Source organism: Habropoda laboriosa, unplaced genomic scaffold, assembly GCF_001263275.1.
Source record: "Habropoda laboriosa isolate 0110345459 unplaced genomic scaffold, ASM126327v1 scaffold57, whole genome shotgun sequence".
In the NCBI taxonomy this organism is placed as follows: Eukaryota; Metazoa; Arthropoda; class Insecta; order Hymenoptera; family Apidae; genus Habropoda; species Habropoda laboriosa.
Window position 1 is genome coordinate 4,316,423 of NW_017100229.1, and position 17,376 is coordinate 4,333,798.

The window sequence follows — 17,376 nt, forward strand, 5'->3', positions numbered from 1 at the left end:
ACTTACTAATTCACTTTTTATCCAGCAGTACATTTTTCTACGACATAAATAGTACCTATGCACTTGTTGGCGTGATGTTTCTGTCTGCTCCTTACTGTCCTCGTCCAAAAGGTAAATCGAGTGCAAAACGTATGCGGCAACACTCCATATTTTTATATGCAAACCGAGGTACGTATACGCGTATTCTACCCTCGTCTCGTGTATCTCATTATCAAACGTTACACACTTGGTAAAAGTTGCTCGTACCCGATATGTACAATCATTTCCGTCCATCTCCCAGCGTTTCCTTTTCCCACGAATTCGTTCAATTAATTTTCGTTAGTATCGTAGCGAAATGACGTATCGTGAAATATATCCGTTCCATTTTATGTACACCTATTTCTTCTCCATTTCTTTCCAACGTACCTAATCGGTATCGATGCAAATTTGGGAAAAGAGATATAGTTATCAGATCACGAGGAGAATACCAAAAGGATTGATTGGTCGCGTAGTCTGGTTAGCGCCATACTACCGGTGTTCTCCTCCTATTGTAGAATACGGGGTGTTCTGTTGTAAAATCATGGATCGATCGATCTTCAAATCTTCACGAGTTCCAAGCTCGTTCCAAACGAGTTCATTCGATCAGTTTAATTTTCTTTCGAATAAAAGTGAATAGAAGAAGGGAAGTCGAAAAACGAGGACGAACCTAATGTACCGGTACGTATACCGAATCTTCGATATGCCGATATTCCAAATGCTCGAGGCAATGACGATCATCGTTGGTATCTTGGATCTAGGTCAAAATGATTCGGTAGTTGACCGTGTAATTCAGTACATGGACATGTCATCTCGGAATCGTTTCGGGCCTTTCCCTCCTGATCTCATGCTCTCTTGCTATGCATGCATCCTTGTTCGCAGGTCTTTCGATCGCCACGGTCGTTACCACTGCTACCACATTTACATATACTCTGAAAGACAGAAGAAAAACCTTATATCATTATTCAACTGGTAGTTAATACTGTGTATCCTTTTTCCCCCTCCCCTATAAGTACGTAGTTGGTGTGCGTGTGTTCGATATTTCCTCGCAATCGAAGCAACTTCATCTTGATCTGCAAGAACACCACCTTCTCTCGACGAAGAGAAAAACCTTGTCGAAATGTTATCTGGATGGATGAAAGGAAGGGTATTTTTATCGGACGGTTTGCAACGATCGACCCTTTCCGAATCTATTATACATAGAAACGATACGTGAAAAGATGTGGAATGGACCGTGTCGCGTGTCGAAGACAATCAATGGCAAACTTGTAATCATGCTTGAAAATCTCCTGAAAGAGCGATCGAAGCAAGGTCAATGACCAGCCTGTTCCAGATTCAAGTAGGAGCTCCACGTAGCCTAAATTCTAACCGGATTTCTTGGAACCGCAAGCGAGCAGAATGGTTCTTTCGCGTTTGTTGCAAAGAGTACCTACACCTTTTTACGAGTGATATGTACATCTAACGATCGAATCCGCCGAGTATTTGTCTGTTCGCTCTCGTATTCGAATCCTCTCCTCTTTTTCCGCTCTGCAAAACCACGATCTTCCTGGTTTTGTAAGAGAAACTATGATTTTTCCTGCAGAAAGTTCACGGAATGCTTGAAATTTTCGAAAAGAAACCGGTTTTTTTACGTTTCAACTTGGACGGTGCGGAATGAATTGGCAGAATAGGTGTTTGAATGAAAATTCATTGGAAATAGAGTACGTGAACATATTCGGAAAAATGTTTCTCGTTCCCCTCGAATCTGTTCTCGAAAGAGATACTACATATGTACAATGTCGGTTGTTGGTGAACCACTGACCCACTGGGACCGCTTCGAAGTATCAGCGGGATCGTCTGGACGGGAACGTGTACTTCGGTAGCGCGTACATTGACCAAAACCACACTCTTTTGCGGTTCAGTGACCTCGCGCGTCCAGCCTCCACACACATTCTACCTCTTTCTTTTTCATTTTATCCTTCTCTTTCCCATTCTTTTACATATCTGTTTTTCTCTTACCTTCATCTATCGTTGCAAATACACATACCTGGAAAAACTATAGATCACCCAAGTAATAATAACTGCAACGTAAGGGAAGAAGGTAATGCATATTGAATGGTACGTGCAAGCACGTGGCTACTGGGCCGTTATCTAGCGGACCACGCGCAACCATGCCCTCTGCTTTCAGAACCATAAATTCATTTCTACTCTTCTAATTCGTTTCCCTCCTATTCTCTTTACGCCTTCCGTCTTTCTTCTCCTATCCCCTTCCTCCTCCTCCTCCTCCCCATCCTGATTCTCCAAACGGTACTTCCTTCCTTCCTTCCTTCCTTCTTTTATTTCGTTTCTTTTCGAAGGGTTCATAGAGGAAGGAAGGGTGGGAGGGAGGGTGGACTAGAGTAAAAAGGAACTGTTATCTATCCTGTTTGTTATGTCCCCCTCCGGTGATCCGCCATCTCGATCGACTCCCTCCAGCCCCATACTCCATACCCCTCTCCTTTTCTCAACGATACTCGTTCAGGTAGCGAGGATTTCCGAACTCTCGACTCGGTCATACACCTGTGAGAGTGAAAGTGTCCTCCATCCCCACTAAGTTTTATACCGTGTGGCCACGCTTACGAACACCAGCCCCGGCACCAGAAGCGACGCACCGCTACCGCTATTATCGCCGTCATCGGCTATTGCTGCTGCCTCTATCGTAATCTATACGACTGCATTCTTGTCGTTCTCGTTACCGCCACAACATTATTTATTCCTCCGCCCCCTTTCCACCCCGACTCTATCATCATCTTCATCTTTACTTGACTCGATCGAGAGTACTCTTTCCGTTCAGTCGGTACGGTAAGGTCGATTTAACTAGACAGAGAATAACGCGAGTGGAATTAAAAACCGCCCGCGTGAGGCTTCTGCGAGACTGAAGGAAAGCTTCCACTTTCGAGTACGTCGACCCCCGTATCTTCGTACCCGCTCGTCAAACAGACCAAATAATATCTTTCCGATGTACATACACATACATACGACGCACTACTGTTCAGTGACGAGGGATCGTGGACATATCGAAGAGAGAAAGAGAGAGATCGAAGGAGAGGAGAGTATTGGAAATCTACCGGCGATTACCATCAGTCAAAATGGCACAGTTTTACAGGGTGTATAGACCCGTGGTAGTTTTCACTCGATCTCAAGCAATAAACCCAGAAACAGCAGCCGGGGCCGTCGATACACCCACCTTCTTTTATGGGGCAACGAACTCTCTCTCTACTCGTACCGTATCACCACCACCAGCGTAGTGACACTCGTAACGAGAGTTGGCTTGTTCGCTTGTTCGCTTCTTCGCTTCTTCGCTTCTTCTTCAATCAATCAATCAATTTATCAATTATCATTTCATCGATACATCCGAAACTTCATTTTCTCCAAATGACTCGAGAAATTTTCATTCGTCGAATATCTGAAATGCTTCGATATGGTTTTACGTAATAGTTAAGAAACACCAACTGTTTCTTAATTATCGCCTCTCTCGCCGAGAATATTTCTTTCGGTTTCGGACGGGGTCGACCCGTCCTGCATCAGATACCAAACGGCACAGCGGTGGTATGCCTGCGAAGTACGAAAGTCGTGAAAATAGCGTATTAACGAAATTAGCATAAGAGGAGAAAGTCGCGGTCGTCGGCCGCACGACCACCTTTGGTTCAACTGCCGAATCTGTGAATTCTCGTGTGAACGGCTCTCGCGACAGAAAGATCGGGGTACGGCGACAACGAGTAACCAACCATTCGAAAAGAGAACTGTGTTTGTGCGCACACACGCGCATGTGGATGTCCACGGAATCAGAGAAAAGAAGAGAGGAAAAGAGAGATTCGCTGCGAACAAATCCAATACCACCAATTTCTCTGCTTCAGACACGCAAATGATCACCGCGAAATTTATGCCTTCCTACCTTTTGTATCGTTCTTCGACATCGCGATCCATTTTCTTCCAAATCAATCTCCAACTGTTTAATCGAAAACGATTGCAGTCGCATCGAGTCGAGTCGAGTTGAGTCGCGTCACGATACAACACGTACGCACACTGATAAACCTGAGAAATTTATCGAGGAGAAACGATGATCTCTTGCAACCAAAGAAAAGGACCCTAACCTTGATAACTGGATTCAGCCAATGACCCCAATCGATCGTTGCCCCCGTTCTACCTGCTTACCGCAAGAATTAGAGGATGCAGGTAGTTAGGCCTATGCGCCAATCCTGCTTTGCGTTTTGCCATCAACCTTCCTCTAAAAAAACCGGCCCGTCTAAAAATCCCCGTTCCATCTGCATCGTCTGCAATGGTAAAAATGATGGAAAAAGTACTTCCTTCTTTCCTACAATTAACCTGTTGCAACCATTTGAACGGGAGTCGGGTTGTATCCGTGATGGTTTGTCCGTGAAGAGCAACGATCACCATAGAGTTCGTTATACCTCTGAAAGAGAAACGACAAAAAGCTACCGTCACCAACCAACCAACCAGCCAGCCAGCCAGCCAGCCAGCCGTTCGTGTTTTGCCAACCGGCGGTCCTTGGAGAAAAATTCGTTTCATCGAACCCAAAGTAGTCGTCCTTAGGTTAAATGAAAAATAATGAAATTATAGTTAAACAGTTGAGCAACCTAAGCTATCGAAGATGCAAGTCCAGTTCGGGTAGTACATTCATCGATAAAGCTCCGATTCTATTGAACTTTTCGGTGAAAATGACCAGTTTTCCAGCGGAGGAGGAGAGAGGTGTCGTTGCTATTCCTCCATGTTCCCGACACAAAAGAAACGAGATAAACGTAACGAGTCAGCGGAGCTGTAAGTGCAACGAACGCACACACACACGGATTCAACTCACCGCGAATGACCTTTCTCGGTCGTTGCACGTTCAACGGATACGACGGAGGCACACGTCCACTTGGTCCCATCGTGTTCATTACCGATTCATCCTGATCTACCTTTATACTCGCCTTGATAACGATACACCACGACGTGGTCTGCGTCGAGAGAGTGAACGCCGTCGCCGACGCGACGCGACGCGACGCGACGCGAACAAATTGCTAATGTCAATATAAAAATCGACGGTAATATCAGAAAGACCGTGTAAAAACCCGTCCATCTCCCCCTTTACCTTTTCCAATAACCTATCGTTATTGCTTTGGTTTCGCGGTACATATGTATGTATGTATGTATGTATATCGCGAAAACAAGTTGAACGTGAACTCGCCGCTCGTCGGATTGGCAAGTAACGTCGTGCTTACGCAATTTCTGCTGATCACAACGAAAGAAATGATAGCCATCGTCGGTAACACGATAGTGGTAACGGTGTGCGCAGCTGTGAACACCGTACAAGACGAAAAAGGAATCTCTATATTCCTCTCGTTGAGGTGAAAAAGAAGTGAAAAAGAAAAAGAACAAAGCCACTCCGAAAAATGAGTACGGTCAGCTTCTATGTATATATTTTATTTACCTACCTACTACCTAGTTTTGTGAAAAGGGTCAGGCTTAGGTAAAGGCATTCCAGCATAATGGAGAAAGAGGAGGAGGTGTGTTGGAACCTACTACAGAGGTATCGAAAAGTGAAAACGAATCGAGAGAATTCAGCCAGGTACTACTCTGTAGGAGACGACGACGGACGGACACAGGTATTCGCATCGGCCATTTCCATTTCGAAACATTTTTCCTTTTTGATCGTGAAATTGAACGCGGAGCAAAACGTTTGAAATCAGGCTAAATGGAAGAAACTGACCAAGATGCGTTCGTAGAATAAATTTCGATCGTGTCGGTAGTCGGTAGTGTCGCGATTATGTAGCCGATGTGTAACAATTGTAAAGCAGTCGATCGGCTATTTGATAGTCAAAATTATTCGCTCCTTTTCCTGCCCGTTTTGTCAGCCTCGACAGATAGACGGTACGAACGTGATAATGATCGCACGATGCGTAAATGGATCCTCGAATCGTATACCGTGTTCACGGATCGCTCGATAGTCGCTCGATCGCTGTCGTTGGGATTGCACGATACATTCTCTCTTTGGCGACGTCGCGTCGTTTCGTTTCGTTTCGTTTCACGTACGCGTAACGGCCGTCTCTCATACTTGTCGTATCGTTCGTTGTCACTTGTCTCAGACGTATTATCTTCTCCGTTGCAGGTAAGACAGCAACATCAGCTCGACCGACGACGAATCAAACGGCCAGCAGGATATTAGCAGCGGTGAGGGAACGCGATGAGTTTCCTTTACGCGATACTCTTCCTATCCTTTTCCCTATTCCTATGTGTTTTTCTGAAGAATCGAAAGGTGCGTCGTCATTTGCCTCCTGGTCCTTGGCAACTTCCATTCGTTGGCTACCTTCCATGGATCGACGAGGAAAAGCCGCACGAAACGCTGACGAATCTCACCAGAATATACGGTCCTGTGTGTGGACTTCGTATGGGTTCCGTCTACACTGTTCTATTGTCGGATCCCCGACTAATTAAACAGACTTTTGGGAAGGATGCGTTCACGGGCAGAGCACCGCTTTACCTTACACATGGGGTTATGCAAGGATACGGTATGTTTCTTCTCCTCTTTCTTACTTTTATCATCTACGTATATACAATATAATACATACACCAGCAGCGGCGTTTCATTTCTAAGCGACGAGGACGACGAGGGCGACGAGGACGACGACGACGACGACGACGACGACGACGACGACGACGACGACGACGACGACGAGTCCTGTCCTCGAGCTTTTTCCCCCTCTTAAAACATTTCTCCGACACGCGTACTCCCACCAACCGTTTTTATTTCTCGCGTTTCTTCCTTTTTCTCTCTCTCGCTCGCGTACCTACTTGTTGCAATATTTTGCACTCCGACATCGAGAATGCGACACTCCCCCATCCTTTACGCGAGAATATCTTGCATGGACAACGAAGGACTCTCGCTTTCGATACGAGTCCGATCTCCTTGAAGGAAGTTTCCCCGATCATCGATGCTTCTGCGCTGCATCAACGAGAAATTACAGTTAACTCGGCAAGGACGTTCCGACGGCCTTTCTTACTCACTCGGCAGAAGGAGGCAGAGAGATAGAGGAGGGACGAGGGAGAGGAATAGTGGTGTGGGAGCAAAGGCGGGCAGGGCGGAGGTGGGAGAAATTTGCATTCGAGACAAGTTCGATGTTTAGTAATTGGTAATAATTTTTGAGAAATTGGCGAAACCGGTGAAAAAGATTTTTCATCGGATAGATAGGAATGTTGGAGAGGTTACGGTAACAACACAACTACTTCAACGTAGCGAAGTGGATGTGAGACGAGAGGAAAACGACGAATCTCAATTTTAGCATACCCGTCTGCGAACATATTTCTGCAATTGCTCACCGGTGGAATGACCGACCCTGAGAACTTCTATCGCGTGAACGCATTATCATCTGGCAACAGCTATTTCAATTTATTCCTCGCGATTCGCCAACTCGTCTTGCCAACTGCGCTACGTATGTATCGAATCTGACCTACGACCAACCATTCTCTCCCCGCTCCTTCTCATCTCATCTCCGCTCCAGCCGTTATCCTCGAAACACACACTGATTAAACGAACGTAAGTAGGTACTCTATATGTCGGTTAAGAAAGGTCGATCGAGCGTGCCGGGATCGGGCCTGGTGCCCGTGCGTTGCACACCCGAAAACTACCTCCTCTTCCTTTTTACGAATGTACCTATGTACCTATGTACCTATGTACCACCGTGCATACAAATGGCAATGCGAATGAGATCAAGAAAAAAGGAACGCAAGGATAGAACAAAGCGACAAACAGAAGGAGGAGTGGGCGAACCGATTACGGTGTCCGCAAATCTGCCGGAGGGGGAGGAGAGAGGGCGAGAAGAGGGAGCACGCATGTAGAAGCATAGGTGGGGGAGTGGGTGCGGTAAGAGATTATTGTTTATTCACTCGATGATTATCCTTCGATGAGTTCAACGGCTGCGCCTACTTACCGCGCCGAGTACGGTCTCTCTACTAATAGATATACTATACATACTCGTTTCTTGCCCGTATCCTTCCCCGTCGATGCGGCGGCAATATGTATCTCCTGTTGCTTTGAAAAGAGGCGCGAGAGACGGGACCAATTTGCATTACTTTGCGCAGGTCTAGTTTGTGCCGAGGGCGAACGATGGAGAGATCAAAGAAAATTCGTCAGCAACTGTTTGCGAAACTTTGGAATGGTAAAACACGAAGGACCGAGGCGAGAAAAAATGGAGAAAAGGATATTGGATGCAGCCAACGAATGCGTATCGGTACGCATCGATTATATCGCATTTCGCGTTCGATGTGATCGCGCAAAAACTATTCGGAACGATTTTCACATTATGCGTGTGTATACCGCGCGACAGGTACTGGGAAACCGGGCGGCGAATGGACCGATGGATCCACTCGACTCGCTACATCACTGCATGGGCAATCTTATTAATAGCATCGTGTTTGGGAAAACGTACGAGGAAGATGAACAAGTGTGGAAATGGCTGAGACATTTGCAGGAAGAAGGTGTGAAGCAAATAGGCGTCGCTGGCCCTCTCAACTTTTTACCCTTCCTCAGGTACATATGTACATGCCGTTGCAAGCGGTTGCAAACCTGTCGTAAGTATAACGGAAGAGTCTTTGTTAGATTTCTACCAAGATACGGACGAACGATACGGTCTATCGTTGATGGAAAGGAGAGAACGCATGAAATATATCGAGGTATACTGGACGAATATCGTGCACGAATCACCACGCAAACGATAGAAGAAGCAAATACAACTGAGAGCTTTTTAGCAGCATTCGAGGAACAAATGAGAAAGAGAGACACCGCCGAGTCTGGCTATTACACCGAACCTCAACTCTACCATTTGTTGGCGGACCTTTTTGGTGCCGGAACCGACACCACTCTTACTACCCTTCGTTGGTTCCTTTTATTCATGGCTGCCTACCCTACGGAACAGGTACGTTCACAGCACGAATAACGAGATATGGGATACATAGTCACGCACACATGCGAGTGTTGCAATACTCGATTACGCAGGAAAAGGTCCAATCGGAGATGGATCGATGTTTGAAGGAACGAGAGCAACAACCGACTTTGAACGATCGAATCGCCATGCCTCGTCTTGAAGCTGCTTTAGCCGAAGTGCAAAGATTAAGGAGCGTTACGCCTCTCGGTATCCCACATGGAACGTCAGAGGTAAGTATGTAAGTATGCACATATGTATGTACTATGCAGACATACTTATCCGACAGGATGGTAAACTTTGTTCAGGACACGCGAATTGGTGATTACGATATACCGCGAGGTGCTATGGTCGTGCCGATGCAGTGGGCCGTTCATACCGATCCTGCTTACTGGCAACATCCTTTCGAGTTCCGACCCGACAGATTCCTCGCCGAGGATGGAACTTTCTTCAAACCGGAATCGTTTCTCCCCTTCCAAAGTGGTAATTATCTTTAACTTTCCTCCCAATTCTCCTTCTCATCTTTCCTCTGCCGCCTTCACTTTTCCTCTTCTTCATGTTCAAAGGGAAACGCGTCTGCGTTGGAGAAGAACTCGCTAGGATGATACTATTTCTCTTTGCCGGAAGGATACTACGTGCATTCGTTATATCTGTACCACCCAACGAACCTGTCGATCTCGAAGGCGAGTGTGGTATCACACTCGTTCCAAAACCACATCGCTTGACGTTTGTCAGAAGAAATCTGTAATCTCTATACCGAGCAACGGAATAAACGAATTTTTCATACTTAATGCCCGTTCCTCTACCTCTTTTACCATCTTCGCTCCAACGAACTCGTTTGTGGATTTCGAGAGAAGCTACATTCTCCTTCTCCTCCTCCTTGTCCTCCCCCTTTTCTCCATAGGAAAAGGAGAGCAGAAGAACGCGTAGGAGAAGGGAAAGTGAAAATAGGGAACAGTTAAGACGGGCAACCGGATCTAATAGAGGTGAGAAACGTGTAACATCAAAGTAAGAGAAAGGTAGGAACACGATCTTACGTGTAATTGCACGTAATGCACGTAATCGTTTCCAACGCCACGTCGCGAATGAAAATCGGTGCGCGTGGTTAATCAGCGGTTAAATGGGAAACGTGATATTTAGGGTGAAATCGGTATATCGAACGAAAAGTAGCGTGTTTAATGATAATCGTTAGAAAATAGGATAACATTAAATAACACAGATTCGCGGTCGGCGGGTGAACACAATGCGTGTTTCGAGCATGCCACATGGAAATTTCATATCGGTGAATACACACGAAGCATCGACGCGCAATCATATCTACTAATAGTAAGCAAGTACATACACGTTGGATAAAAGACAACGAAGCAAAGGGGGAGGATAGTAGAAGAGGAACTGAGGGGAGCTCGCGCCGATGGTTCGTCGGCTTTCGCCAGACACGCAACGAAATAATCTTTGGAAATGATTTTACGATCGCGATATCACAGGGGTCTCGATGATCCCATGTCCTAAATTCGAGATTCACAGCCTTAATCTTTGCCCGCAAATTACCCAACGGATCGAGTTCGATATATCGGTGTCTTCAATTCTGAAAACGCTACGTAACTACACTGTGTGGTGTCGCAAGAATCTCGTTCTAACTTTCACGAAAATCACTGTTCTAGGTCAATAGACGGCGTTCATCCAACGAACGCACAGCCCTACGATCTAATCCATTCGAATTTGGTCGCGTCGAAACTTTCCAACGATAAGGGAAAAAGAATTCGGAGACGAAGGTAACCTCGCGCTCTCGTCGACCGCCACTATCACTATATAATACGTGATAACCTATCATTTCGGACACAGTTGCCGTGCACACACTCACAGGACATTTGTTACACAGTATTTTATGAACTCGTTCACACACCTCCACATTCTTCTTATTCTAGCATTACCACTATCGCTATCGTCGATATTCTCATTATTACATATTATCATTACCATTGCAGCTGCTGCTGCTAAAACCTCTAATTCTACGATTACTCTTACTGCATGCTACTATTACCACTATCGATACCACTTATTTCGAATATTACCGTTACTGATATTTCCGTCGTTGCCATTGCTATTTACAAGTCTTTTCTCTCTTCTCGGGTCTGAAAAACGTCAAAAATTATCCAACCGCAAACATTCGTACGTCCAACATACCTACAACTTTCGGGTAACGCTAATGACTAAACGCTAACGCGAATAAATAGAATGCGAAATGATGGCTAAACGCTTATTTAGCGAGCGCGAAGAAATGACAAAATACAAAAGGAACGAACAGACACATGCACGCAGGCAGGCAGGCAGGCAGGCAGGCAGGCAGGCAGGCAGGCAGGCAGGGCAACCGGATCTAATAGAGGTGAGAAACGTGTAACATCAAAGTAAGAGAAAGGTAGGAACACGATCTTACGTGTAATTGCACGTAATGCACGTAATCGTTTCCAACGCCACGTCGCGAATGAAAATCGGTGCGCGTGGTTAATCAGCGGTTAAATGGGAAACGTGATATTTAGGGTGAAATCGGTATATCGAACGAAAAGTAGCGTGTTTAATGATAATCGTTAGAAAATAGGATAACATTAAATAACACAGATTCGCGGTCGGCGGGTGAACACAATGCGTGTTTCGAGCATGCCACATGGAAATTTCATATCGGTGAATACACACGAAGCATCGACGCGCAATCATATCTACTAATAGTAAGCAAGTACATACACGTTGGATAAAAGACAACGAAGCAAAGGGGGAGGATAGTAGAAGAGGAACTGAGGGGAGCTCGCGCCGATGGTTCGTCGGCTTTCGCCAGACACGCAACGAAATAATCTTTGGAAATGATTTTACGATCGCGATATCACAGGGGTCTCGATGATCCCATGTCCTAAATTCGAGATTCACAGCCTTAATCTTTGCCCGCAAATTACCCAACGGATCGAGTTCGATATATCGGTGTCTTCAATTCTGAAAACGCTACGTAACTACACTGTGTGGTGTCGCAAGAATCTCGTTCTAACTTTCACGAAAATCACTGTTCTAGGTCAATAGACGGCGTTCATCCAACGAACGCACAGCCCTACGATCTAATCCATTCGAATTTGGTCGCGTCGAAACTTTCCAACGATAAGGGAAAAAGAATTCGGAGACGAAGGTAACCTCGCGCTCTCGTCGACCGCCACTATCACTATATAATACGTGATAACCTATCATTTCGGACACAGTTGCCGTGCACACACTCACAGGACATTTGTTACACAGTATTTTATGAACTCGTTCACACACCTCCACATTCTTCTTATTCTAGCATTACCACTATCGCTATCGTCGATATTCTCATTATTACATATTATCATTACCATTGCAGCTGCTGCTGCTAAAACCTCTAATTCTACGATTACTCTTACTGCATGCTACTATTACCACTATCGATACCACTTATTTCGAATATTACCGTTACTGATATTTCCGTCGTTGCCATTGCTATTTACAAGTCTTTTCTCTCTTCTCGGGTCTGAAAAACGTCAAAAATTATCCAACCGCAAACATTCGTACGTCCAACATACCTACAACTTTCGGGTAACGCTAATGACTAAACGCTAACGCGAATAAATAGAATGCGAAATGATGGCTAAACGCTTATTTAGCGAGCGCGAAGAAATGACAAAATACAAAAGGAACGAACAGACACATGCAGGCAGGCAGGCAGGCAGGCAGGCAGACAGAGAGACAGACAGACAGACAGAAAGACAGGCAGAGACAGACAGACAGACAGGCAGACAGACAGACAGACAGACAAACAGACAGACAGGCAGGCAGGCAGACAGGCACACATACAGTAAACAGAGAAGAGAAAAGGATGAAATATGGTGATGTGTAAGAGGTTGAACCAAGAGTGTGTAGGCGGAATGAATGGAATGGAATGGAATCGAATGTAATGGAATCGAATGGAATCGAATGGAATCGAATGGAATGGAATGGAATCGAATCGAATCGAATCGAATCGAATCGAATCGAATCGAATCGAATCGGATCGAATCGAATCGAATCGAATCGGATCGGATCGGTCGCATTAGGAACGACTACCGTGCTCCGCGTTGATCGTTGTGATTGAATCAATAACTGCCGATGTTTCGAAGGATGACACCGGGAGAGATGACATCGTTGCTCGCATCCTCGATGAGATCCATGTTTCTCGGTAACAAACAAACGTCAAAGGGATCCGGCGTGACTGTGACACCGGCGTTACCGCGCAAGCTCGGCAAGGACGAACCCTGCGGCGATCGCAACTCGAACGTGTGCATCAACGAACTAAAGAACAGGAATAATTCCATGCGTGCCAACACATCGCCCAGGCACATACGTCTGCCGACACCGAAAGGCATAAAGTATTCCGGTTTCTGGACTTTACCTTCGACCGAGAGAAACCGACTCGGTCGAAACTCCTCCGGCTTCTCCCAAAGCTCTGGATCCATGTGTACGGCGTGCAGCAACGGCACCACTTGAGATCCAGCCGGTATCGTAAAACCGTGTAACGTCACATCTCTGAAACATTCCACGAAAAAACACCATTGTTAACACATACGACCAAAACAATCCTTTCCCGAAATTCTATCGTGTTTAAGGGGATAAATCGGAGAGAAAACTGCCTTTATTATCGTATTAATCACCTTGTGGTTGCGTGTGTCGTTCCTAAGGGGACTATGCTCGATCTTCGAAGAACCTCGAGTATCGTTGCCTCGCACAGCAGTTGCCGCTTCCGGATGATGCAGCATCAAAATTATCGCCCATTCTAGCGTGGTCTTTACAGTTTCCATGCCAGCGGAGAACAAGTCGCCGAGTATTTGTTGCATTTGTCGATCTGTCCTCGCAAAGATGGTAAACAGAAAAGGTAGGAAATCTCCACCAAAGACACGCGATATCAACCACTCGCCCGCCGCGCCGTTTCATTCACTCACCGTGATTCTTTCCTTGGAAAAGCGTGCTCGCACGACCTTCTCCCTTCGCTTTCTCGATCTCGAGTAAGTACGCGTCAACGAGGTCCCGTACGGTTGTTTCGTCGAAAGTTGCTCGATGTTGATCGACTGCCTCTTGAAAAAAGTCGGCCATTTCCGCGCGATTCTGCGATATTTTATTCCGAACCTTTTGCAGACAAGGCAAGTAACGCATCATAGGGATAAAGTTCACAGCAGCCATACTGCCAAACAGTTTGAAGCCTTCCTCGATCAAGTCCATAAATCTCTTGAACCTAACGTCTCCATGTTGGAAACGCACTCCCATTATGATCGAACAAATTACATTGCTGATTGACATTCCGAGGGAGGCTGAAACATCCGTCGCTGCACCCCGTTTCGATGCCAGTCCGTGAAGAAATGTCTTGACTTCGCGCTAAAATCAAACGCGATTTCGTTTAGCTTTCTCCCTATATACGTATACACATATGTAGAGGAGGAGGAGGAACGACGACGCGTCCAAGCGATCAATTCGTCGACAGGCATGCGAGTATAATACAATACGCTTGTGTGTATACGATATGTGTAATACGGAAGAAAGAAAACTTGAGAGAAGAGGGAAGACGAATTTCGTTCAAATGTAACGCTCACCATGATTCTCGATTCCATAATTTTCTTTCCACCGCCCATATAGGTCATGCCGAAGCTTCTGAGTTTATCGTGAAGAAATTTTCTTTGGTCTTTCCACATAGCACCTTCGGTGTTGATAATACCTACGAGAGAAAAACTCTTCAACTCCAAATATCAGACGAAAACTTTTCTTCTCTTTCTTTTCCTCCTCTTTCTTTTTTATGCGTAAACAATCACGGAATCGAAAAAGTCGGTGACGCGGAGAATCACTTACTGCAATAATACAGTATGTACAATGGACAAAACGTGTCGAAGAGAAAGAGAGAGAGAGAGAAAGATAGGTTGTGCACAGAATAAAGAGAGAAACGAAAAGAAAGAAAGTGATTTGACGGGAAAGCGTAAAGGCGAAGACCTGCGTGGAGTCAAAATCGAGATAAAGCTGGTTATCGGAAAGCGAGCGTGACACGCGTGTCACGTGGTATGCACTTACCATATCCGCCGAGGATGTTGATGAACTCGGTATGCGGCCTGCCAGTAAACTCTTCCCGACGAAACGTGTCGCGAATCGTACGATGATCGCTAAGAACGACTACTAGTTGCGTTCCTAGTCGAGCACTGAACATTGGACCATACTTTTTCGCGAGTTCCCCGTATCGGAGGTGAACGTCGCCTTTCAGGAATGGCAAATAACCAAACACGGGTACACCCCAAGGCCCTGGAGGCAGGGAACGCACATACTTGAGCCATTGTAAGCATCTTGCCACCAATAACACACCTAGGAACACGAGAAACGTGCAGAGGATCTCGATTCTTGTGCCGCCGATAGCTTGCGAGGCCCATTGTGTCGCGTGTTCCACCAACATATTTACAATACTTTAGATTTTAGGCTACAATTTTTCTTCTTTCGATTTCAATATGCGGCCAAGTCCAACAATATTGTATAGAAACTTTCATTCACGTTTCCTTCGTCGATCGTGTACTCTCTCTCTCTCTCTTTGTTCTATTCCCTTCTTCGTCGGCTTTTCTCAGCGTTACTCTTCCTCTCGCACTCCTTCTTCTCCCCTTAATTTCTTCAATGACTAATGAATTTTGTGCAAGCTCGTTCTGTTCCTTCCTACCCTTCCTCCTTCACGTTCCTTTCCTCTCCCCCTTTCTCTTTCTGCCGTTTTGCCACCCGCTTTCTCCCTCCCTTTCTCTCCTCTTCTTTCTACGTCTCCCACCCTCTCTCTCTCCCTCCGTTTTTCTTTATTCCTTTCGCTTTCTACTTTTCCTTCTATCGTGCAACGCTTTCGGCGTTGAAACAACGAGAAGCACCGAGAAACACCGTTCCAGCCTCCCTAGCTCGTTCTGTATTAACGCGAACGCGATTTTCCTACTCGAAACGATGCTTCCGAAATTCGCGGCTTTAAGTATCAAATCCGATCAGACTGGTGGGGCATAATCTGGAGGGGAATATGTGGAAGAGAGGATACGCGTGCGTGCGTGTGTGAGTATGTGGGCGAATGGGTGTGTGCGCGTGAAAAAAAAGAGGGCAAGAAAAGATGGATGGGCTAGTGTGTCGAAAAATGTTCCAGGATGATTTTAGGATTGCGCTTGACGATAAAGAAGATGCAAATACGAAATGGACAGAAAGAAGTGTACCGACGGTGTAACGATAAACTCGAGCGAGGCGAACCGTAGATACGAAATAGATTGAGGAAGAAGATTGGAAAAGATAACGAGGATGTTGAAGTGGGTGAAAGAAAATAAGGTAATGCAGCAACAAGTGGAATGACGAGGAAGGATGGTAAGATGAGAAAATGGATTAATGGAGCGTACGAGCAGATAGAGGCGAGAAAGGTAGGTAAGCGATTGGCAGATAGCGTTGTACGGGAGGGAAATATGGAGAATGGGGGAAGAGTGGAGAAAGGGGTTACGAAGGATGAAAAAAGAAGAGAGAACGGGAGGAGAAATAAGGGTGGGAAGAGTAAGAAGAAAGAATAAAGGAGAGAAAAAAGTCGGTCACAGCCGCAGCCGAATTTACCGGCGCTCGCTAGTTCGTGAATGGGGAAGATTGAGTGTATACTAACATACACCTTCTTGTCCTTGCCCGCTTATATACTTAGCTCTTCAAGCCCCCAGCGGCTCTAAATGGCCCCCCGGATGCCACCCAATTGCCCCCGGCAGTCCCTGAATATATGGTGGGGCAACGGCACAAAGAGGAGCAGAGACGAACGCGCAAAGGAACGGAAGGAGTCAAGTAAGACGGTGGTCCGTTGAGCGAGTTACCGTGACACGACTCTCGGTGGGGGTACGGCGTAAGCCTCACCTTCAGGGTAGTGGATCGACTTCCGTCGAGAGGGTGCGAGGGCGGACTCCTTGTTCCTCGGTCTCGTTGGTCGGAGACCACGAGGTCTCTCGTCCCGCCACCATAGTGGGGGTATTCGGGCCCCCTGCAGGGATTCGAAACCGTCACCCTATGGTGGGGACCGCTATCACCAAACCCAACGGTGCCTCTCCGTTTTACTCGCAAAGGATCCGCTTCGGGTCAACTATTCTCTGCTTTGTCGCCACCTCCTCCTCCACCTTCACCCCTCCTCCTCCTCCTCCTCCTCCTCCTCCTCCTCCTCCTCTTCCTCCTCCTCCTCCTCCTCCTCCTCCTCCTCCTCCTCCTCCTCCTCCTCCATCTCCATCTCCTTCTCTTCTTCTCTTTCGTCTTGTCCGTTCAAGTAAGCCTTCCTCTGCGGAGGAAAAGGCAACAAAATTGAGAAACGGAGAAGGAAATGAAGAAAAGACACGCGAATAGATCCCGCCGATATATGTATGTAATATTCCGATTCTGAAACGTA

The 17,376-nt window shown here is 46.2% G+C and overlaps 2 protein-coding genes across 2 annotated transcripts; one reads left to right on the plus strand and one right to left on the minus strand.

The window, feature by feature from the left end:
* The first annotated feature begins 6,217 nt into the window (after positions 1-6,217).
* LOC108571271 (cytochrome P450 306a1) lies at positions 6,218-9,699 on the plus strand. The gene is made up of 7 exons (XM_017933271.1): positions 6,218-6,542; positions 8,113-8,261; positions 8,358-8,560; positions 8,630-8,945; positions 9,026-9,184; positions 9,260-9,434; positions 9,518-9,699. Exons 1-7 carry the CDS (start codon positions 6,218-6,220, stop codon positions 9,697-9,699), a joined length of 1,509 nt encoding a protein of 502 aa, XP_017788760.1.
* Positions 9,700-13,081: 3,382 nt separating this feature from the next.
* On the minus strand, positions 13,082-15,411 carry LOC108571307 (cytochrome P450 18a1). The gene is given in 6 exon segments (XM_017933313.1): positions 13,082-13,511; positions 13,637-13,707; positions 13,709-13,827; positions 13,925-14,354; positions 14,570-14,691; positions 15,039-15,411. Coding segments are annotated over 6 exon segments (1,545 nt in total).
* Positions 15,412-17,376: the final 1,965 nt, after the last annotated feature.